Here is a 24,697-nt window from a genome sequence, read left to right on the forward strand (position 1 = left end):
CACTAATAACATATAACCCATCCATATAGGCCTCACCTCGCTCTTTCCTTCTCTATCACTTCAATTATTTCATCTTTACAAACAAAACGCCCCCAAACAGTCCTTTTAAGGTTTTATAAGAGAAGCCTGGAAAGCACTGGAGAGCTTTAAGGGGACATTCATTGACTTTAATGGGATGAACTGATCAACCATATCTAATAGAAATCATTGCCCATGGCAAAAGCTGGTGTGTTATTTAATTACTTATGGAACACAGTGCTTTTACCGCTTCTTAGAAAACTGTAATTCAATATATTTAGTTGAGAGAAGAAACAGATAAATAAAGTCCAAATTAAAACATTTCTGAAATAAGTTTTATTTTCTTGCTTTTTGTAAAAGACAAAACAATTTTAGAAAATATCAAAATACAACAAAAATAGAACTGTCATTTTTAACTGTTCATACTTTCAAAAAATGTAATAGCTCCAATATGCTAAAACAATGCATAACATTAAGTCTGTCAACACTTTTAAAAATCCTATTGAAAATGTCCTATAATAAGTCATCCAAATCTACTTGCATGAGAAGAAGGCCTATTGCATTCTCTGTATCCTATGCTGCATTTACCACGGATTCAATTCAATGTGTATGTACACATGTGTATTCGGAAAGTATTCACACCCCTCCCTTTTTCCACATTTTGTTACGTTACAGCCTTATTCTTAAATATATACAATTATGTTTTCCCTTCATCAATTAACACACAATACACCATAATGAAAAGGCTAAAACAGTTTTGAATTTTTTTGTTGTTGCAGAAAAACAATGTAAAAATGACTGAAATACTTTAATTACATAAGTATTCAGACCCTTTGCTATGATACTCAAATTGAGCTCCGGTGCATTCTGTTTCCATTGATCATCCTTGAGATGTTTCTACAACTTGAACTCCACCTGTGGTAAATTCAATTGTTTGGACATGATTTGGAAAGGCACACACATGTCTATATAAGGTCCGACAGTTGGCAGTGCATATCAGAGCAAAAACCAAGCCATGAGATCGAAGGAATTGTCCGTAGAGTTCTGAGACAGGATTGTGTCGAGGCACAGATCTGGGGAAGGGTACCAAAACAACTCTGCAAACAATTGAAGGTCCCCAAGAACACGGTGGCCTCCATCAATGTAAGAAGTTTGGACCCACCAAGACTCTTCCTAGAGCTGACCACCTGGCCAAACTGAGCAATCAGGGGAGAAGGGCCTTGGTCAGGGAGGTGACCAAGAACCCGATGGTCACTCTGACAGAGCTCCAGAGTTCCTCTGTGGAGATGGGATAACCTTCCAGAAGGACAACCATCTCTCCAGCACTCCACCAATCACGCCAGACGGAAGCCGCTCCTCAGTAAAAGGCACATGACAGTCTGCTTGGAGTTTGCCAAAATACACCTAAATGACTCTCAGACCATGAGAAAGAAGATTCTCTGGTTTGTTGAAACCAAGATTGAACTCTTTAGCCTGAATGTCAAGTGTCACGTCTGGAGGAAACCTGGCACCATCCCTATGGTGAAGCGTGGGGGTGGTAGCATCATCATGTGTTGATGTTTTTCAGCGGCAGGGACTGAGAGACTAGTCAGGATCAAGGGAAAGATGAACGGAACAAAGTACTGAGAGACCCTTGATGAAAACCTTCTCCACAGTGCTCAGCACCTCAGACTGGGGCGATGGTTCACCTTCCAAAAGGACAATGACCCTAAGCACACAGCCTAGACAGTGTAGGACTGGCTTCAGGAATGTCCTTGAGTGGCCCGATCAAAAATCTCTGGAGAGACCTGAAAATAGCTGTGCAGCGACGCTCCCCATCCAACCTGACAGAGCTTGAGAGGATCTGCAGAGAAGAATGGGAGAAACTCCCCAAATACAGGTGTGCCAAGCTTGTAGCGTCCTACCCAAGAAGACTCAAGGCTATAATCGCTGCCAAAGGTGCTTCAACAAAAAGGGTAAAGGGTCTGAATACTTATGCAAATGTGATTTTTCAGTTTTTATTTTACATTTGCAAAAAAAACAATAATCCTGTCTGAATACTTTCCGAATGCACTGTATATACAAAAGTACGTTTGACAATTAGTGGAATTAGTGGATTCGGCAATTTTAGCCACACCCATTGCTGACAGGTGTATAAAATCAAGCACACAGCCTTGCAATTTCCATAGACAAACATTGGCAGTAGAATGGCCTTAATAAATAGCTCAGTGACTTTCAACGTAGCACCGTCATAGGATGCCACCTTTTCAACAAGTCAGTTTGTCAAATGTCTGCCCTGCTGGAGCTGCCCTAGTCAACTGTAAGTGCTGTTATTGTGAAGTCGAAATGGTGTAAAGCTCACTGCCATTGGACTCTGGAGCAGTGGAAACACGTTCTCTGGAGTGATGAATCACACTTCACCATATGGCAGTCCAACGGTTGAATCTGGGTTTGGCAGATGCCAGGAGAACGCTACCTACCCCAATGCGTAGTAAAGTTAGGTGGGGAAGGAATAATGGAAAAAACATGTTTTCATGGTTCGCAGTAGGCCCCTTAGTTGCATTAAAGGGAAATCTTAACACTACAGCATACAATGACATTCAGATGGTTCTGTGCTTCCAGCTTTGTGGCAACAGTTTGGGGAAAGCCCTTTCCTGTTTCAGCATGACAATGCCCCTGTGCACAAAGTGAGGTTCATACAGAAATAGTTTGTCGAGATCGGTGTGGAAGAACTTGACTGGCCTGCATAGAAGCCCTAAAATGAATCTCATCGAACACCTTTGGGATGAATTGGAACACAGACTGCGAGCCAAGCCTAATCGCCCAACATCAGTGCCTGACCTTACTAATGCTCTTGTGGCTGAATGGAAGCAAGTCCCTGCAGCAATGTCCCAACATTTAGTGGAAAGCCTTCCCAGAAGAGTGGAGGCTGTCATAGCAGCAAAACTGGGACCAACTCCATATTAATGCCCATGATTTTGGAGTAAGATGTTTGATGAGCGGGTGTCCACATACTTTTGGCCACGTAGTGTATATTCCTTTAGGACTGGTGCTGCGAGGTATATTCCTTTAGGACTGGTTTGGCGAGGTGAGACCACGGACGCATGTTGGCACGCACTTCACAACAGTGACAACAGCGTGCCAAGAAAGATCCAACATGAAGTGAGGGGGGGAGGAGCAGAAAGAACATGTTCAATTATAAAAAATCATGTGGAGAGAGAGAGAGGACCTGATTTAAAAGCTCTGAATGTATATCGTCTATCTCTCATGAGAAGGCGAGTCTTAAAGTTCCATCAGAATGGGCAGTCTATCCTCAGACGCAGCAGGACGACAGCAGCAACGGATCATGGAGAGGTGTCCGTAGCTTCACAAGTACGGACCAACCGTCGCTCCTCTTCTATTTATACGGGGTGTAATGTGCTTTAATAACGATACTATACATCACTGACTATACTATTGTACTTTTAGTTTATATTTTATGGTGTATTGCTGCCAGTTTGTATAAATTTGATTGATTAACCAATGTTGCTTAGCTCCGTTCAACAAATGCGCACGGGGATTATGATAAATACGCAGGAGCAATGGGATAGCCTAAACCTATTCTACAACGTTCACCAGCTATTTACGTTTTTTTGAACATTTTGAAACATGTTTCCAATAGCATGACTAGTAATTTATATGATTTAATATCATATAAGACAATGTATTTGTAAAACATGACTGAGGTTTCTGAAACAAGGAAATCCTTTTCTATCACCCATATTTTGGCTATTCCTCTCTGTGCGCCAGTGTAGCTATAAAAGTTATCATAACTATTCCTCTCTGTGCGCCAGTGTAGCTATAAAAGTTATCATAACTATTCCTCTCTGTGCGCCAGTGTAGCTATAAAAGTTATCATAACTATTCCACCTCTGCAAACTTATGAATGTATTTTTTTAAACATATCTAGCCGATGAATGCGGTGGAGTCCACTATAGTTCGTGGAGAAAATATTAACTTATGCAGAGTTTGCCTTTCCACGCTAGCGGGACTCCCATCGTCGTCACGGTCCACTGCTGCGCGAGCATCACCTCCGCCACGGATACTTCCTCCGTGAGGTGAGAGCACAAGGCCGTCGGCGAGCTGCACACCGACACCGGAGAAAAAATGAACATCCAGGTCCTGCCAGACCACAAGCTGTCATCAGTGGCCCCGCTGAAACCCTGCAATGTGGAGAAGAAGGAGGTGGAACTGATATTGGTGAAGGACCAAAATGGGGTCCAGTATACCAGTTCGACCATCATGCCCACCCCCAGCACGCACGGCACCCCCTGCACCGCTGAGGAGCTGGAGGAGAGGGAAACATGGGGAAAGAAAATAGACTTTCTCCTATCCGTCATAGGCTTCGCAGTGGACTTGGCCAATGTCTGGAGATTCCCTTACCTCTGCTACAAGAATGGAGGTGGTGAGTGAACTGTTATAACTTCTGTAAAAACTTCTGTTAAGACTTTCCCAGGTTCCTTTGGAACTATCCTCGTAGAGAACCAGGCTTGGTATGGCAACGCGAGACTGCTTTGGAACTAATATCAAGTTTGTTTTACTGTTGTGTAATAACTTTCTTCGTAAGTTTATGATAAAATGTGCCACTCTGTTAGTTTGTATGCTACCATACGTACCAGTCACTAGTCAGTGAGTTTTTGAAATCCCCAAATAGCTTTGCGCAGGCTTTCTTGAGCCAAGAGGCTTTGCTGGTAAGAGGGAAACGGAAATACCTCACTGCATAAATTCATTCAGGTCAGTGTAGTTTAAGAGGAAAACGGAAATACCTCACTGCATAAATTCATTCAGGTCAGTGTAGTTTAAGAGGAAAACGGAAATACCTCACTGCATAAATTCATTCAGGTCAGTGTAGTTTAAGAGGAAAACGGAAATACCTCACTGCATAAATTCATTCAGGTCAGTGTGGTTGACTCAACTGCAAATACATTCACTGTATCTGGGCGCTACTGTATCTTACTGTAAAGATTTCACTCATAACCCATTCAAACCAGTGGCTGGCTCATAAGTGCTTTATTGCTGATGGGAAATCACTTGTAATATGTGTGCTGCATTTGTTTGATAAGAAGAGTTTCAGATAACATCTGTTAGAAGTGCCAGTCAGCGTCACACTTCACAAATCTGAAGAATGAACAACAAAGCAAAGGCTAACTACAGAGATGATTGACTGCCAACAATGACCAAATCAAATGACCACAACAAGAGAAAACATAAAAACTGCACCTGAATATATCTATAATCGAGCCGAGTGAATGTTAACAAACCAAAGGTCATTGTTAATTACAAAGTGACATTTTGGGTTTGCCACCACAGACCTTCAGTAGCTTGTTGTAATAACAGTGTTTACTAGTGTTAAATAGATTTCCTGTCCCCTTTGGCAGCATTACACTTCACATGGTGAAAATAGACATGTGTATCTTTATCTGGTGAACTGAGTGTTGCAGTGTTGTTTCCTGTGGTGCCAACTCTTCAGCTGTGGGTCATGTTCATTTGGTGCTCTCTGAAAGGCTGTAATGCAGCCCAATGCTCAGCTTTTTGTTAAAATGTTGCATACAAGATATTTTTAATTATACTAGATGAAGGGAATTTTATTCTTCCTCAAATTCACTGGAACATAAAAAGCTACCAAGCATGGACAATTCACTGTCTGTGCCTGGAGAGTCCATGTTGATGTCTGTTTCATGTGATTTTTCTTTAGATATCATTATCAACACAAATTGCCAGGGCGAAAACACCCACAAAATGCTAAATATGTTGTCTTGGCTGCAACACAAATGCCAAAAGGTTCACGTTCAAAAACGTTGTTTTGTGGGGTTTTGTGGTGATTTCAGGTGCCTTTCTAATCCCCTACATTCTGTTCCTGGTGATTGCTGGGATGCCTCTGTTCTATATGGAACTAGCCCTGGGACAGTACAATAGGGAAGGAGCTGCTACAGTCTGGAAGATCTGCCCTGTCTTTAAAGGTGAGCTGTCTCTCTCTCCATCTCTGTATACCATCTCTTCCCTGACCTCTGCCTCATCTCCCACCTCTCACCTTCTCAAGGCTCCTGGCCTCTCTTTTCTTCTCTATCTTTGAACATCTCTCTCTTTTTTTCACTCACCTCTTGTCCTTTCCCTGCTCTTTTAATGTTCCTTCCCAGTGGGCACACCACATCATTTCAATGTGGACAAGACGTTGATGAATGAGATTGCAACCCAGTCAAAAAGACAGCCAAAAGTGTGTTGAATTACCAATGTGTTATCAGTGACCACGTTTAAAGGTGCACAGTATTCCGGACGGTAGCTCATATCCCGCTTCAGGTCTTATTCGGTATAAGCTGTTTACATGCACCTTTCATATTTTGTCAGTATTATGGATCCCCATTAGCTGCTGCCAAGGCAGAAACTACTCTTCCTGGGGTCCAGCAAAAATTACTTCCGCAATATAGATGATATATCCCACTCATGAGTATCCCTGTATCCATGAATAAAAGGAATAATTCTAATTGAAGTTCATTTGGGTTAAATGAAATAGTAACTGAACTATGGACATTGCCTGTAGGCCTATAACCTCTCACATGTAGTGTAATATCATATTAACTCTTGCAGAATTATGCATTTCTTGCAGTGAAATTATACAACAAATGTTAATTTTGTCTCGGGAACAGTAGTTAAGAAATATTATTTCTTTCTTTCAGCATCTCTTGAGAAAATGCAAATGTTTGTGTAATGTGTTATCTTTCACACTGTTATGCAAGCAGACAGTATTTCAACCACATAAAATATGCACCCAAGACGAACTAAAGTCTGAAATGTGTTTCGTTGTTTTCTCAGCTTTTAATTTCCTTAAAACAGGTCAAACTGATGATATTTGGACAGACAACTTTACCAGTGTTAACTAGATTACTAATGCATTCATTTTATCCATGGAAGACATTATTCTGATGAGCACTACTTTATTTAGTCTTCTGGGACAACAAGTCCTTCATTTTTATTTTTATATAACCTTTATTTAATTAGGCAGAACATGTAACTAGGCAGAAGATGTAACTAGGCAGAACATGTAACTAGGCAGAACATGTAACTAGGCAGAAGATGTAAGTAGGCAGAAGTTGTGACAGAAGAGAAGCTGCATGTATCAATCTTTAGTTGACAAACAAATGGCAAATGCTGGAAATGATAATTTGGCCTCCCAAATATCAGAAATTATAATTTGGCCTCCCAAATATCGGAAATGATAATTTGGCCTCCCAAATATCAGAAATGATAATTTGGCCTCCCAAATATTGGAAATGATCATTTGGCCTCCCAAATATTGGAAATGATCATTTGGCCTCCCAAATATTGGAAATGATCATTTGGCCTTCCAAATATCGGAAATGATCATTTGGCCTCCCAAATATCGGAAATGATAATTTGGCCTCCCAAATATCGGAAATTATAATTTGGCCTCCCAAATATCGGAAATTATAATTTGGCCTCCCAAATATCGGAAATTATAATTTGGCCTCCCAAATATCGGAAATTATAATTTGGCCTCCCAAATATCGGAAATTATAATTTGGCCTCCCAAATATCGGAAATTATAATTTGGCCTCCCAAATATCGGAAATTATAATTTGGCCTCCCAAATATCGGAAATTATAATTTGGCCTCCCAAATATCGGAAATTATAAGCAGAAACGTAATTTAAATTGTTGGAAATTAATGTGGTCAGTATGCGTTCAACCATCTAAAAGCAAAACCAAATTCCAATGGAAAAACAATGAATGATTTTGGTTTAGTTGGCACCTAAATGTGTATCAATGCGCTTTAAGCCATTTAAAAGCACAACAAAGCTGAAATGGGAACACAATGACAGTGATTTTGTTGATTAATACAACAACTTAATGTGTTATCACAGTGCTTCATGTAATTGCACAACCAAATGACCTGAATTACTGTAAAGGATTACATTAAAAGTATATGCATGATGCAAGTGATCAATGCTGTTGGAGATTCCGGGCAGATTATTATAGAAATTGTGAAGATCTCCACAGACCTGTGATCTTCAACACATCTGCTTTATATGATTACATAAGAAGACATTTATAGTTACAGTGTCACCATTTGAAGCAGATGTATCTTCTGCTTGGAAAGTTTCCTCTGTGCCACTGAGTCTGGCTTTAATTCCAAATTGGCTTGATTTAAAATTGAATCTACAAGTTAATAATGAATATGTTGGGTTCAACGGTTCCATCTCAACCAAAAATCTAAGTTATAGAATAGGACAAAATCAAATCAAATCAAACTTTAAATGCACTTTAAATAAAGTTGTATTTCATTTTGTCCTATTCTATAAATTAGATTTTTGTTTGAGATGGAGACGTTGAATCCAACATATTCATTATTAACTTGTAGATTCAATTTGAAATCAAGCTAAACTTGAAACCCTAAGCCTATTTATTGTGTATTTTTAAGTTGAATTGAAACAATAGCTGTTGATGGAAAGACTATATAGGCCTAAATAGTATCATTAATGCTACATGTTAAACCTCTGTTAAACTTAAACCTACCCTTTGAAAATGACTTTAATAGCAACAGTGAATCTATTTAGTGTTTAAGTGGAGATCTCTCATTCTCACGATAGCACAATGGTGTCAGTGATAAAGCACGGCTTTGCTTTTTTTAAACCCTGGTTGGGAGACCAAAGATATAGCTGTAGATAGATACATTCTCCAGTAAGAGGTGCTGCCCAGCCTATTATTTTTTTATGCTAGTGGATACAACTCAACATAAAAATTCAACATATTTTATTCAAGCTTTGTCTATGCTGAAAATTGCATGATCCTTTGGTTGAAATTTCACCCTCAAAACAACAGTTTTAGCAAATCCATTGTATTTTACACACAGAGTCCACGTCACAATACGTTGACAAATGACATTGAAACAGCGTTGATTCAACCAGTTTGTACCCACTGGGTTTCTCCTATAATCTCCTTTGTTCATCTCTCCTTTCTCCTATATACAGTACCTCTCTTTTTCATTTTCCAATCTTCAGCTCTCCCTGTCCACTTTTCCAAAGGCCTTGATCAGAGGAGAGAGGAAGGAGAGATGTGGTCTTTTAGAAGTATCCAGTAAATCTCAAGACACTGTACAACAATAAACATACAGTAGATATACTGTAGAAACATAGATATGCATTGTAATGAATAGTGACACATAAAGGCTGTTTGTTGATTAGTTTTACTACTGACAGTCTTATCACCATGGCATACTGATACCACGCACACCATGACATCTGAACTGTTGAACCTGAAAGCTTCACCAGAAGTTTACAGGCAGTGTTGTGATTTACAGTATGTTACACATTAAGTCTATTGTATATTGTTGTTTGGCCGGCAGGGTTGTCCTTGTCCCATTGCTCTCTAGCAACTCCTGTGGCGGGAGTCGCCAGGTGTACGGTGTTTCCTCTGACACATTGGTGTGGCTGTCTTCCGGGTTAAGCGGGCATTGTCTCCAGAAGCAGTGTGGTGTGGCTGTCTTACATTTACATTTTTTACATTTAAGTCATTTAGCAGACGCTCTTATCCAGAGCGACTTACAAATTGGTGCATTCACCTTATGACATCCAGTGGAACAGCCACTTTACAATAGTGCATCTAAATCTTTTAAGGGGGGTGAGAAGGATTACTTTATCCTATCCTAGGTATTCCTTAAAGAGGTGGGGTTTCAGGTGTCTCCGGAAGGTGGTGATTGACTCCGCTGTCCTGGCGTCGTGAGGGAGTGTGTCCCACCATTGGGGAGCCAGAGCAGCGAACAGTTTTGACTGGGCTGAGCGGGAACTGTACTTCCTCAGTGGTAGGGAGGCGAGCAGGCCAGAGGTGGATGAACGCAGTGCCCTTGTTTGGGTGTAGGGCCTGATCAGAGCCTGGAGGTACTGAGGTGCCGTTCCCCTCACAGCTCCGTAAGCAAGCACCATGGTCTTGTAGCGGATGCGAGCTTCAACTGGAAGCCAGTGGAGAGAGCGGAGGAGCGGGGTGACGTGAGAGAACTTGGGAAGGTTGAACACCAGACGGGCTGCGGCGTTCTGGATGAGTTGTAGGGGTTTAATGGCACAGGCAGGGAGCCCAGCCAACAGCGAGTTGCAGTAATCCAGACGGGAGATGACAAGTGCCTGGATTAGGACCTGCGCCGCTTCCTGTGTGAGGCAGGGTCGTACTCTGCGGATGTTGTAGAGCATGAACCTACAGGAACGGGCCACCGCCTTGATGTTAGTTGAGAACGACAGGGTGTTGTCCAGGATCACGCCAAGGTTCTTAGCGCTCTGGGAGGAGGACACAATGGAGTTGTCAACCGTGATGGCGAGATCATGGAACGGGCAGTCCTTCCCCGGGAGGAAGAGCAGCTCCGTCTTGCCGAGGTTCAGCTTGAGGTGGTGATCCGTCATCCACACTGATATGTCTGCCAGACATGCAGAGATGCGATTCACCACCTGGTCATCAGAAGGAGGAAAGGAGAAGATTAATTGTGTGTCGTCTGCATAGCAATGATAGGAGAGACCATGTGAGGTTATGACAGAGCCAAGTGACTTGGTGTATAGCGAGAATAGGAGAGGGCCTAGAACAGAGCCCTGGGGGACACCAGTGGTGAGAGCGCGTGGAGAGGAGACAGATTCTCGCCACGCCACCTGGTAGGAGCGACCTGTCAGGTAGGACGCAATCCAAGCGTGGGCCGCGCCGGAGATGCCCAACTCGGAGAGGGTGGAGAGGAGGATCTGATGGTTCACAGTATCGAAGGCAGCCGATAGGTCTAGAAGGATGAGAGCAGAGGAGAGAGAGTTAGCTTTAGCAGTGCGGAGCGCCTCCGTGATACAGAGAAGAGCAGTCTCAGTTGAATGACTAGTCTTGAAACCTGACTGATTTGGATCAAGAAGGTCATTCTGAGAGAGATACCGGGAGAGCTGGCCAAGGACGGCACGTTCAAGAGTTTTGGAGAGAAAAGAAAGAAGGGATACTGGTCTGTAGTTGTTGACATCGGAGGGATCGAGTGTAGGTTTTTTCAGAAGGGGTGCAACTCTCGCTCTCTTGAAGACGGAAGGGACGTAGCCAGCGGTCAGGGATGAGTTGATGAGCGAGGTGAGGTAAGGGAGAAGGTCTCCGGAAATAGTCTGGAGAAGAGAGGAGGGGATAGGGTCGAGCGGGCAGGTTGTTGGGCGGCCGGCCGTCACAAGACGCGAGATTTCATCTGGAGAGAGAGGGGAGAAAGAGGTCAGAGCACCGGGTAGGGCAGTGTGAGCAGAACCAGCGGTGTCATTTGACTTAGCAAACGAGGATCGGATGTCGTCGACCTTCTTTTCAAAATGGTTGACGAAGTCATCTGCAGAGAGGGAGGAGGGGGGGGGGAGGGGGAGGAGGATTCAGGAGGGAGAAGAAGGTGGCAAAGAGCTTCCTAGGGTTAGAGGCAGATGCTTGGAATTTAGAGTGGTAGAAAGTGGCTTTAGCAGCAGAGACAGAGGAGGAAAATGTAGAGAGGAGGGAGCGAAAGGATGCCAGGTCCGCAGGTCTTCCAGGTTAAGCGGGCATTGTGTCCAGAAGCAGTGTGGTGTGGCTGTCTTCCAGGTTAAGCGGGCATTGTGTCCAGAAGCAGTGTGGTGTGGCTGTCTTCCAGGTTAAGCGGGCATTGTGTCCAGAAGCAGTGTGATGTGGCTGTCTTCCAGGTTAAGCGGGCATTGTGTCCAGAAGCAGTGTGGTGTGGCTGTCTTCCAGGTTAAGCGGGCATTGTGTCCAGAAGCAGTGTGGTGTGGCTGTCTTCCAGGTTAAGCGGGCATTGTGTCCAGAAGCAGTGTGGTGTGGCTGTCTTCCAGGTTAAGCGGGCATTGTGTCCAGAAGCAGTGTGGTGTGGCTGTCTTCCAGGTTAAGCGGGCATTGTGTCCAGAAGCAGTGTGGTACAGTGTGGTGTTGATGTCTTCCAGGTTAAGCGGGCATTGTGTCCAGAAGCAGTGTGGTGTGGCTGTCTTCCAGGTTAAGCGGGCATTGTGTCCAGAAGCAGTGTGGTGTGGCTGTCTTCCAGGTTAAGCGGGCATTGTGTCCAGAAGCAGTGTGGATTGGTTGTGTTGTGTTTCGGAGGATGCATGGCTCTGTGTCGTACGGGAGTTGCAGAGACAAGACTGTAACAACCAATTGGATGCCACGAAATTGGGGAGGAAAGGGGTAAAAGTAAAAAAAAGACCATGTTAAACTGACATTGTTAAGTTCATCTGCTGCTTGTTCTGATGGTAGAGTTATAGCACATCACATTCTGCTCAAATAATACATTGAATCAGGCAAAATAAGTAGTTGAATCCTCAAATTTCCTCAAGTTCTTTAAAAAAAACATAATACTAGCTGGTATTCCACTGCTGTGCTCGTTTTTCAGTAGTCTCTGCTGTCCAAGGTCTTGTGGATACACGCTGCAGAGTTTTGTTTGATATTTGTGTTCCCTCACACATACACATTGATGATTGGCATTAGACAGGAGTAGCAGGATTCCACCCTCTGTAACCCTATGTAACCTACAGTATGTAACCATCTCTCTCTCTCTGCTCTCTGTTTCTCTCTCTGTTTCTCTCGTCCATATCCCTCCCTCCCTCCCTCAGGTGTGGGCTACACTGTGATCATCATAGCGTTGTATGTGGGTTTCTACTACAACGTCATCATAGCCTGGTCCCTATACTACCTGTTCTCCTCTATGACCAGTGAGCTGCCCTGGCTCCATTGTGGCAACGCCTGGAACAGTCCGAACTGCACAGACCCCAAGCTACTAAACGGATCCTTCCTGGGCAATGGGACGTCTTATGCCAAGTACAAGATGACGCCGGCTGCAGAGTTCTATGAGTGAGTACGGTGGGTTCTGTCCTGTTCTATGAGTGAGTACAGTGGGTTCTGTCCTGTTCTATGAGTGAGTACAGTGGGTTCTGTCCTGTTCTATGAGTGAGTACAGTGGGTTCTGTCCTGTTCTATGAGTGAGTACAGTGGGTTCTGTCCTGTTCTATGAGTGAGTACAGTGGGTTCTGTCCTGTTCTATGAGTGAGTACAGTGGGTTCTGTCCTGTTCTATGAGTGAGTACAGTGGGTTCTGTCCTGTTCTATGAGTGAGTACAGTGGGTTCTGTCCTGTTCTATGAGTGAGTACAGTGGGTTCTGTCCTGTTCTATGAGTGAGTACAGTGGGTTCTGTCCTGTTCTATGAGTGAGTACAGTGGGTTCTGTCCTGTTCTATGAGTGAGTACAGTGGGTTCTGTCCTGTTCTATGAGTGAGTACAGTGGGTTCTGTCCTGTTCTATGAGTGAGTACAGTGGGTTCTGTCCTGTTCTATGAGTGAGTACAGTGGGTTCTGTCCCTGTTCTATGAGTGAGTACAGTGGGTTCTGTCCTGTTCTATGAGTGAGTACAGTGGGTTCTGTCCTGTTCTATGAGTGAGTACAGTGGGTTCTGTCCTGTTCTATGAGTGAGTACAGTGGGTTCTGTCCTGTTCTATGAGTGAGTACAGTGGGTTCTGTCCTGTTCTATGAGTGAGTACAGTGGGTTCTGTCCTGTTCTATGAGTGAGTACAGTGGGTTCTGTCCCTGTTCTATGAGTGAATACAGTGGGTTCTGTCCTGTTCTATGAGTGAGTACAGTGGGTTCTGTCCTGTTCTATGAGTGAGTACAGTGGGTTCTGTCCTGTTCTATGAGTGAGTACAGTGGGTCCTGTCCTGTTCTATGAGTGAGTACAGTGGGTTCTGTCCCTGTTCTATGAGTGAGTACAGTGGGTCCTGTCCTGTTCTATGAGTGAGTACAGTGGGTCCTGTCCTGTTCTATGAGTGAGTACAGTGTATTATGTCCCTGTTCTATTAGTGAGTACAGTGGGTCCTGTCCTGTTCTATGAGTGAGTACAGTGGATTATGTCCCTGTTCTATTAGTGAGTACAGTGGGTCCTGTCCTGTTCTATGAGTGAGTACAGTGGGTCCTGTCCTGTTCTATGAGTGAGTACAGTGGGTCCTGTCCTGTTCTATGAGTGAGTACAGTGGGTTCTGTCCTGTTCTATGAGTGAGTACAGTGGGTTCTGTCCTGTTCTATGAGTGAGTACAGTGGGTTCTGTCCTGTTCTATGAGTGAGTACAGTGGGTTCTGTCCTGTTCTATGAGTGAGTACAGTGGGTCCTGTCCTGTTCTATGAGTGAGTACAGTGGGTTCTGTCCCTGTTCTATGAGTGAGTACAGTGGGTCCTGTCCTGTTCTATGAGTGAGTACAGTGGGTCCTGTCTTGTTCTATGAGTGAGTACAGTGGGTCCTGTCCTGTTCTATGAGTGAGTACAGTGGGTCCTGTCCTGTTCTATGAGTGAGTACAGTGTATTATGTCCCCTGTTCTATTAGTGAGTACAGTGGGTCCTGTCCTGTTCTATGAGTGAGTACAGTGAATTATGTCCCTGTTCTATTAGTGAGTACAGTGGGTCCTGTCCTGTTCTATGAGTGAGTACAGTGGGTCCTGTCCTGTTCTATGAGTGAGTACAGTGGGTCCTGTCCTGTTCTATGAGTGAGTACAGTGGGTTCTGTCCTGTTCTATGAGTGAGTACAGTGGGTCCTGTCCTGTTCTATGAGTGAGTACAGTGGGTTCTGTCCTGTTCTATGAGTGAGTACAGTGGGTTCTGTCCTGTTCTATGAGTGAGTACAGTGGGTTCTGTCCTGTTCTATGAGTGAGTACAGTGGGTTCTGTCCTGTTCTATGAGTGAGTACAGTGGGTTCTGTCCTGTTCTATGAGTGAGTACAGTGGGTCCTGTCCTGTTCTATGAGTGAGTACAGTGGGTTCTGTCCTGTTCTATGAGTGAGTACAGTGGGTCCTGTCCTGTTCTATGAGTGAGTACAGTGGGTTCTGTCCTGTTCTTGACCTGTGCCTCTGATGTGTGTCTTGAGTCTGACCCTCTGTCACGGTATCTAAAAGATTAAAGAAACCAGCTTTTTAACATGTTTCTCGTTGGGATAGAGCTGACCTACAGTGCCAAATATGAGCTGTGTCAAATTAAGTATTTTCATTAGAAACTAAATGTGTTAGAAGTAGGCTTAACCTTTTAGATGCTTGGTTATTTAGTCTGGTCACTTTTTGAAGTGGAAATTGTACACTTAAGCATTTCATAAACAGGAAATAACTGTTTTAAAATGTATTATTAATGGCAAAAGTGTTTTTATTGACTGTTATTATTGAATCTCTGCACGGTACCAGCGTATATGACACTTAATTTTAGGTTAGCAAAATTCCTGGAGCTTTCAATAAATTCCGCGGTTTTGCAGAAATCCTGGTTGGAGGATTACAGATTTCCTGCTTATTCCCTCCTCATTCCAGGAACCCGCCTTTCCAGAATTTCGGGAAAACCAGAGAATTTATTGAACATTTCAGGAATTTTGCAACCCTACTCATACTCAAACAATTCCACTGTGAATTGGGCCACTGTCATTAAAGCTTTTGTGCAGTATCCCCAAAATATCTGAAGCCATCCGCCCATATACCGATTGCTCTACAGAAAGGCATATAAAAAAAGCTTAGATGCTGCGTTTGAAGTTGACACGAAAAGCCCCATCCGTTTGCACTTCAAAGAATTCCTTTCCAGAGCTCTGTGTGAAGATTACTTCTGCAGCCCAAAGGAAGTCGTCTGAAATCACTGGGACATACAGCAGCATCCTTATCCTGCAGCTGATGTGCAGTACTGAGTAGAGCGCCAGGGAGGCACAAACAAAACATTCTAAGCTTGCATTCCAAACTTTACTAGTGCACTATATAAGGAATAGTGAGGCATTTGGGACGCATCCTAAGAGTGCGTGACAGGCGGCCAATAAGAGCAGATGAAAGACCCTCTACCAGAATGCTGATCTGCATTGATGTCTCGTGTGTTTATGTAATCAACATCTCTGAATATCCTCCAATGTTTTTCTCTCATCAATCTCTCTAAACTTGAATACAGTCAGTTTCCGTTGCATCATATTTTCTTTCTTCTAGCATAAAATCGCACTCTCATTCTTTCGACCCAGTGATGTAGTGGTAAAAACATTGGTGGGTAAACTCTGATCGCCGTCTGTGGTGAATAAAGTTACTCTCAGGATACTTTCAATGCCTTTTTGTGCAAAAGGTGGGGAAACTTTTGGGGGAAACAAGTTAGGTGAACAACGTTTACGTGCGTTTACCCTCCACTTAACCACTGCTTCTACCGTACTGTAAAAACTATTCATAGATCTTCAATTCTTGGTAATTATAGGAAGTCAATGGAGTCAAGTTGGTTCCTTTTACAGCATATCTTCCTGCATTTATTTACCAGAAAATGTTGTTCTTTGTGTATTCTACCATCTTCACAGACCTTGAATACTCATTGGTATATTGACAACAGCTCTATCAAAGAGCTTTAGGTCCATACTCCCCTGAGAGCCAGTATATCCCAGTATAAATGTAGTTGATTCTAGACAGGCTGAATGAAAAACACAGAGACCCAGGCAGTGGGAGCTCTAGAATAGACAGTGATTTTTCTCTGACAACACTTCTAATCTCATTGTATATTTCAGTCAGGTCTTGTGTGGGGGACATAAACCCCCTGCTCCCACAGAGCTCCAAGAACAGGAACAAGATCATCAGACCACTGCATGCTGCCACTGCACACTCTGGGAGAGATCACAGTGACTGAGTCAACATATTTCTCCCTCTCCTTCTTTCCCTCATTTTCTCCCTCTCCTTTTCTCCCTCTTTCTCTTTTTTCTTTGCTTTTTCTCCCTCTCTTTCTCTCCCTCTTTCTCTTTTTTCTTTGCTTTTTCTCCCTCTCTTTCTCTCCCTCTTTCTCTTTTTTCTTCTCTTTTTCCCCCCTCGTTCTCTCTCTCATTTTCTATCTCTTTCTGTCCTTTTCTTATCTTTTTATTTTTCTCCCTCTCTTACTTTCTCTCTTTCTCTCTCTTAATGTCTCTCTCTCTATCTCTTCCCCTCATGTTTTCCCTCTCTATTCTTTCTCTTTCTTTCCAACGTCAGTTTGCCTCCTTATGTAATGAGCAGTGATCTCTGAGCGTCTGAAGGAGCTGCAGGTGTTCTTAGATATGGAGATGTGATCCTCCTGTATCCCCTAAAGATGGACAGGGTCAGAGGAGACATTTTCTCAAGAGATTTTAGAGATTTGAGGGCATGTGGTGCACGCACGCACGCACGCAAGCACGCACGCACACACACACACACACACACACACACACACACACACACACACACACACACACACACACACACACACACACACACACACACACACACACACACACACACACACACACACACACACACACACACACACACACACACACACACACACACACACACACACAGCTTACTTTTCCTTTGCTGCTGCATCGCTCTGGTTCTCACACCAGGCCACGTTGATGTGTTGCTGTGTGATGTATTGCTGTCCTCTCCTCAGCTGACTGAGGATGTGCTAGGCCCTCATTTCCTCTCCTATTAGGCCTTTATTATTGGTTTCATTGATCACGGCTGCCCTGCAATCTGTGGTGCTGCAGTGCAAAGGTCCCCGGAGTATAGTCATTAGTGTCATGGCAACGTCCAGGGGCGGACACACAGCAGGTGTCAGTTACAATGCTATCACAGGGGCTCAACATAGCTATCAACACCTAATGACAGACTAGGATTCTCAGAAACCAAGCTGAGCTACCAAGAGGCTGGGTAAATATATACCTTTTGTGTTGATGGTGCTGATGGGTTGTCTCAGCTTATATCAATATAGGTCAATCAGTCATGTAAGTTTATACAGTTTGAGTACAGATCAGTTTGTTATATTAATTAGAGAATGCCATCAATAATATTATGCGCAGTCAATGTAATGAAATATCCTAATATTTTGAGGACACTGCAAAATGTTCAGATATTTCAATACATTGACTTTGCGTAATATTATTGATGACATTCTCTAATTAATATAACAAACTAATCTGTTACTCAACAAATTATCTGTATTTTTCTACCTTGAAATAGTGATAGTGAATTTGGATGTTTGAAGCAGGTGTTTATAATTGCAAGCATTGCTTAATTAAATGGCGAGTGCAAATCCAGTCCAAATGAAATCAACACAAATTGAGAGCCATTTTATTCCATTAGCAGCTCAGATGATCCATTAAATAGCTATTAGATTATCAAAAGGTTAGAACTCAGAACACCTCCGTTGGAAGTCTTACACAACCTTTATCGCTCTTAATTGAACAAGTCCACTGCTGGGAGGTCAATAGCTCATGTGTTCCAAGTCTAGACATTGTGAACACTCACAGGGGATCTGAAACATACATCATGACCCTCAGATTTCTCTTTCCAATGCCTTGGATAAAATGCCTTTTAAATGATACATAAGACCATAAGAAAACAGATTTATTTTGAATGAAACATAAAATCTTGAAACAACCATTGTATTGTTGCCCTCTTTATTCAAGTACCAGAATTGCCATTCACTCAAATCAAATATTTTTTATTAAATATCCTACCAAATACTCCCCCAACCAAATACCCCCCCAACCAAATTCTCCCCCATCCAAATACTCCCCAACCAAATTCTCCCTCATCCAAATACTCCCCAACCAAATTCTCCCTCATCCAAATACTCCCCCCCAACCAAATGCTGCCCCAACCAAATACTCCTCTCAACCAAATACTCCCCCCAACCAAATACTCCCCCCAACCAAATACTCCCCCCAACCAAATACTCCTCCCCAACCAAATACTCCTCCCCAACCAAATACTCCTCCCCAACCAAATACTGCCCCAACCAAATACTCCCCCCAACCAAATACTGCCCCAACCAAATACTCCCCCAACCAAATACTCCCCCCAACCAAATACTCCTCTCAACCAAATACTCCCCCCAACCAAATACTCCCCCAACCAAATACTCCTCCCCAACCAAATACTCCTCCCCAACCAAATACTGCCCCAACCAAATACTCCCCCCAACCAAATACTGCCCCAACCAAATACTCCTCCTAACCAAATACTGCCCCAACCAAATACTCCCCCCAACCAAATACTGCCCCAACCAAATACTCCTCCCCAACCAAATACTCCTCCCCAACCAAATACTCTCTCCAAACGTACTGTAGACACTTTCTACCCCTCTGCCCCTAACATATTGCTTTTGTCAGTTCCAGGAAGCATTGACCCCATATCAGCACGAACCTGATTTGTCCCTTTCCCCATACCTCCAAATGATTTCTCATTCACTGAGTAATGAGAATGTGTGTAAACTAGAAATGCTTTTAGGCCATCGTCGCTGTGCTGTGCCAAGTTTTTCTGCCTTGTTTTTTTAAGCACACCCCGTTGTTCACTGAGAGTGTTCGTTAAATTTTTTTAAACAAATTTATTTCACCTTTAATTAACCAGGTAGGCTAGTTGAGAACAAGTTCTCATTTGCAACTGCGACCTGGCTAAGATAAAGCAAAGCAGGTCAACACATAAAACAACACAGAGTTACACATGGAATAAGCAAACATACAATCAATAATACCGTAGAAAAATCTATATTCAGCATGTGCAAATGAGGTAGGATAAGAGAGGTAAGGCAATAAATAGGCCATGGTGGCGAAGCAATTACAATATAGCAATTAAACACTGGAATGGCAGGGTGTGCAGAAGATGAATGTGCAAGTAAAGATACTGGGGTGCAAAGGAGCAAGATAAATAAATAAATACAGTATGGGGATGAGGTAGATTGGATAGGCCATTTACAGATGAGCTATGTACAGGTGCAGTGATCTGTGAGCTGCGCTGACAACTGTTGCTTAAAGCTAGTGAGGGAGGTAAGAGTCTTCACCTTCAGAGATTTTTGCAGTTCGTTCCAGTCAATGGCAGCAGAGAACTGGAAGGAGAGGCGGCCAAATGAAGAATTGGCTTTGGGGGTGACCAGTGAGATATACCTGCTGGAGCGCGTGCTACGGGTGGGTTCTGCTATGTTGACCAGTGAGCTGAGAGCCAGTGGGTTTGGCAACGAGTATGAAGCGAGGGCCAGCCAATGAGAGCATACAGGTCGCAGTGGTGGGTAGTATATGGGGCTTTGGTGACACAAATGGATGGCACTGTGATAGACTGCATCCAATTTGTTGAGTAGTGTTGGAGGCTATTTTGTAAATTACATTGCCAAAGTCGAGGATCGGTAGGATGGTCAGTTTTATGAGGGTATGTTTGGCAGCATGAGTGAAGGATTCTTTGTTGCGAAATAGATTCAAGATTTAATTTTGGATTGGAGATGTTTGATGTGAGTCTGGAAGGAGCGTTTACAGTCTAACCAGACACCTAGGTTTTTGTAGTTGTCCACATTTTCTAAGTCATAACCGTCCAGAGTAGTGATGCTGGACGGGCGGGCAGGTGTGGGCAGCGATCGGTTGAAGAGCATATATTTAGTTTTACTTGTATTTAAGAGCAGTTGGAGGCCACGGAAGGAGAGTTGTAATCACATTGAAGCTCATCTGGAGGGTAGTTAACACAGTGTCCAAAGAAGGGCCAGAGGTATACAGAATGGTGTCGTCTGCGTAGAGGTGGATCAGAGACTCTAGCTGTCTCCCTTCTTTAGACATGTTTCTCTCCCTCTGACTCTAGCTGTCTCCCTTCTTTAGACATGTTTCTATCCCTCTGACTCTAGCTGTCTCCCTTCTTTAGACATGTTTCTATCCCTCTGACTCTAGCTGTCTCCCTTCTTTAGACATGTTTCTCTCCCTCTGACTCTAGCTGTCTCCCTGCTTTAGACATGTTTCTATCCCTCTGACTCTAGCTGTCTCCCTGCTTTAGACATGTTTCTCTCCCTCTGACTCTAGCTGTCTCCCTTCTTTAGACATGTTTCTATCCCTCTGACTCTAGCTGTCTCCCTTCTTTAGACATGTTTCTATCCCTCTGACTCTAGCTGTCTCCCTGCTTTAGACATGTTTCTATCCCTCTGACTCTAGCTGTCTCCCTGCTTTAGACATGTTTCTCGCCCTCTGACTCTAGCTGTCTCCCTGCTTTAGACATGTTTCTATCCCTCTGACTCTAGCTGTCTCCCTTCTTTAGACATGTTTCTATCCCTCTGACTCTAGCTGTCTCCCTGCTTTAGACATGTTTCTATCCCTCTGACTCTAGCTGTCTCCCTTCTTTAGACATGTTTCTATCCCTCTGACTCTAGCTGTCTCCCTTCTTTAGACATGTTTCTATCCCTCTGACTCTAGCTGTCTCCCTGCTTTAGACATGTTTCTATCCCTCTGACTCTAGCTGTCTCCCTTCTTTAGACATGTTTCTCTCCCTCTGACTCTAGCTGTCTCCCTTCTTTAGACATGTTTCTATCCCTCTGACTCTAGCTGTCTCCCTTCTTTAGACATGTTTCTATCCCTCTGACTCTAGCTGTCTCCCTGCTTTAGACATGTTTCTCTCCCTCTGACTCTAGCTGTCTCCCTTCTTTAGACATGTTTCTATCCCTCTGACTCTAGCTGTCTCCCTTCTTTAGACATGTTTCTATCCCTCTGACTCTAGCTGTCTCCCTGCTTTAGACATGTTTCTCTCCCTCTGACTCTAGCTGTCTCCCTGCTTTAGACATGTTTCTATCCCTCTGACTCTAGCTGTCTCCCTTCTTTAGACATGTTTCTCCCCCTCTGACTCTAGCTGTCTCCCTGCTTTAGACATGTTTCTCCCCCTCTGACTCTAGCTGTCTCCCTGCTTTAGACATGTTTCTATCCCTCTGACTCTAGTTGGCTCCCTGCTTTAGACATGTTTCTCCCCTCTGACTCTAGCTGTCTCCCTGCTTTAGACATGTTTCTATCCCTCTGACTCTAGCTGTCTCCCTTCTTTAGACATGTTTCTCTCCCTCTGACTCTAGCTGTCTCCCTTCTTTAGACATGTTTCTATCCCTCTGACTCTAGCTGTCTCCCTGCTTTAGACATGTTTCTCCCCCTCTGACTCTAGCTGTCTCCCTTCTTTAGACATGTTTCTATCCCTCTGACTCTAGCTGTCTCCCTTCTTTAGACATGTTTCTCCCCCTCTGACTCTAGCTGTCTCCCTTCTTTAGACATGTTTCTCTCCCTCTGACTCTAGCTGTCTCCCTGCTTTAGACATGTTTCTCTCCCTCTGACTCTAGCTGTCTCCCTGCTTTAGACATGTTTCTACCCCTCTGACTCTAGCTGTCTCCCTGCTTTAGACATGTTTCTATCCCTCTGACTCTAGCTGTCTCCCTGCTTTAGACATGTTTCTCTCCCTCTGACTCTAGCTGTCTCCCTTCTTTAGACATGTTTCTATCCCTCTGACTCTAGCTGTCTCCCTGCTTTAGACATGTTTCTCTCCCTCTGACTCTAGCTGTCTCCCTGCTTTAGACATGTTTCTCTCCCTCTGACTCTAGCTGTCTCCCTTCTTTAGACATGTTTCTACCCCTCTGACTCTAGCTGTCTCCCTGCTTTAGACATGTTTCTATCCCTCTGACTCTAGCTGTCTCCCTTCTTTAGACATGTTTCTATCCCTCTGACTCTAGCTGTCTCCCTTCTTTAGACATGTTTCTATCCCTCTGACTCTAGCTGTCTCCCTTCTTTAGACATGTTTCTCTCCCTCTGACTCTAGCTGTCTCCCTTCTTTAGACATGTTTCTCCCCCTCTGACTCTAGCTGTCTCCCTGCTTTAGACATGTTTCTATCCCTCTGACTCTAGCTGTCTCCCTGCTTTAGACATGTTTCTATCCCTCTGACTCTAGCTGTCTCCCTTCTTTAGACATGTTTCTCTCCCTCTGACTCTAGCTGTCTCCCTGCTTTAGACATGTTTCTATCCCTCTGACTCTAGCTGTCTCCCTGCTTTAGACATGTTTCTATCCCTCTGACTCTAGCTGTCTCCCTGCTTTAGACATGTTTCTCTCCCTCTGACTCTAGCTGTCTCCCTTCTTTAGACATGTTTCTCCCCCTCTGACTCTAGCTGTCTCCCTTCTTTAGACATGTTTCTCTCCCTCTGACTCTAGCTGTCTCCCTGCTTTAGACATGTTTCTACCCCTCTGACTCTAGCTGTCTCCCTTCTTTAGACATGTTTCTCCCCCTCTGACTCTAGCTGTCTCCCTGCTTTAGACATGTTTCTCTCCCTCTGACTCTAGCTGTCTCCCTGCTTTAGACATGTTTCTCTCCCTCTGACTCTAGCTGTCTCCCTGCTTTAGACATGTTTCTATCCCTCTGACTCTAGCTGTCTCCCTGCTTTAGACATGTTTCTCCCCCTCTGACTCTAGCTGTCTCCCTGCTTTAGACATGTTTCTCTCCCTCTGACTCTAGCTGTCTCCCTTCTTTAGACATGTTTCTCCCCCTCTGACTCTAGCTGTCTCCCTGCTTTAGACATGTTTCTCTCCCTCTGACTCTAGCTGTCTCCCTGCTTTAGACATGTTTCTCCCCCTCTGACTCTAGCTGTCTCCCTGCTTTAGACATGTTTCTATCCCTCTGACTCTAGCTGTCTCCCTGCTTTAGACATGTTTCTATCCCTCTGACTCTAGCTGTCTCCCTGCTTTAGACATGTTTCTATCCCTCTGACTCTAGCTGTCTCCCTTCTTTAGACATGTTTCTCTCCCTCTGACTCTAGCTGTCTCCCTGCTTTAGACATGTTTCTCCCCTCTGACTCTAGCTGTCTCCCTTCTTTAGACATGTTTCTCTCCCTCTGACTCTAGCTGTCTCCCTTCTTTAGACATGTTTCTCTCCCTCTGACTCTAGCTGTCTCCCTGCTTTAGACATGTTTCTCTCCCTCTGACTCTAGCTGTCTCCCTGCTTTAGACATGTTTCTATCCCTCTGACTCTAGCTGTCTCCCTGCTTTAGACATGTTTCTATCCCTCTGACTCTAGCTGTCTCCCTGCTTTAGACATGTTTCTATCCCTCTGACTCTAGCTGTCTCCCTTCTTTAGACATGTTTCTCTCCCTCTGACTCTAGCTGTCTCCCTGCTTTAGACATGTTTCTATCCCTCTGACTCTAGCTGTCTCCCTTCTTTAGACATGTTTCTCTCCCTCTGACTCTAGCTGTCTCCCTGCTTTAGACATGCTCCCTCTGACTCTAGCTTTCTCTTTCCCTCTGACCTAGCTGTCTCCCTTAGACATGTTTCTCTCCCTCTGACCTAGCTGTCTCCCTGCTTTAGACATGTTTCTCCCCCTCTGACTCTAGCTGTCTCCCTGCTTTAGACATGTTTCTACCCCTCTGACTCTAGCTGTCTCCCTGCTTTAGACATGTTTCTATCCCTCTGACTCTAGCTGTCTCCCTGCTTTAGACATGTTTCTATCCCTCTGACTCTTGCTGGCTCTCTAGCCCACCCTCTTTCAGTGGGATATATCCAAGAGCCTTTGCAAGTCCACCAGAGGTTGGCTGAACCTTAATGGAATATTTTATTATCATGTTCTCTGGGAAGGTCAGAGGAGACTGTTTATAGACCATTGATTTAAACTCATTTTTACACAGCATGTATTTGATACACTATGTGCTATGTGTGTTTATTATTGTTGTTAGATAACCTAGTTAGTTTTATTATGTTACCATGGCAGTTCAATTAGTGTTAAAGGTGAGTCACGTGGCAGGGTGGCTCACTCGGCGCTCTGCATGGTAGAGGCTAATCCCTAAAAGTCAGGGGTCAGGGCACAGGTCAAAATGAACACTTGTTAGGTTATGACCTGTCTACCCCACAGGTGCCCATAGTTCTCAAGGTCAAACGCTTCA

General features: G+C 43.9%; 1 protein-coding gene across 1 annotated transcript in view; it reads left to right on the top strand.

Annotated features, from left to right (window-relative positions):
- Positions 1–683: 683 nt before the first annotated feature.
- Positions 684–24,697, top strand: part of LOC118382143 (sodium-dependent noradrenaline transporter-like) — a 74,045-nt gene continuing 50,031 nt past the window's right edge. Inside the window, exons 1-4 of the mRNA XM_052513427.1 lie at positions 684–3,369; positions 4,023–4,441; positions 5,865–5,996; positions 12,629–12,866. Coding sequence (XP_052369387.1) covers positions 4,144–4,441; positions 5,865–5,996; positions 12,629–12,866 — 668 coding nt within the window. The 5' untranslated portion in view covers positions 684–3,369; positions 4,023–4,143. The remainder of the gene's footprint in view (positions 3,370–4,022; positions 4,442–5,864; positions 5,997–12,628; positions 12,867–24,697) is intronic.

The sequence above is a fragment of the Oncorhynchus keta genome, unplaced genomic scaffold (assembly GCF_023373465.1).
Source record: "Oncorhynchus keta strain PuntledgeMale-10-30-2019 unplaced genomic scaffold, Oket_V2 Un_scaffold_1109_pilon_pilon, whole genome shotgun sequence".
NCBI classification, from domain to species: Eukaryota; Metazoa; Chordata; class Actinopteri; order Salmoniformes; family Salmonidae; genus Oncorhynchus; species Oncorhynchus keta.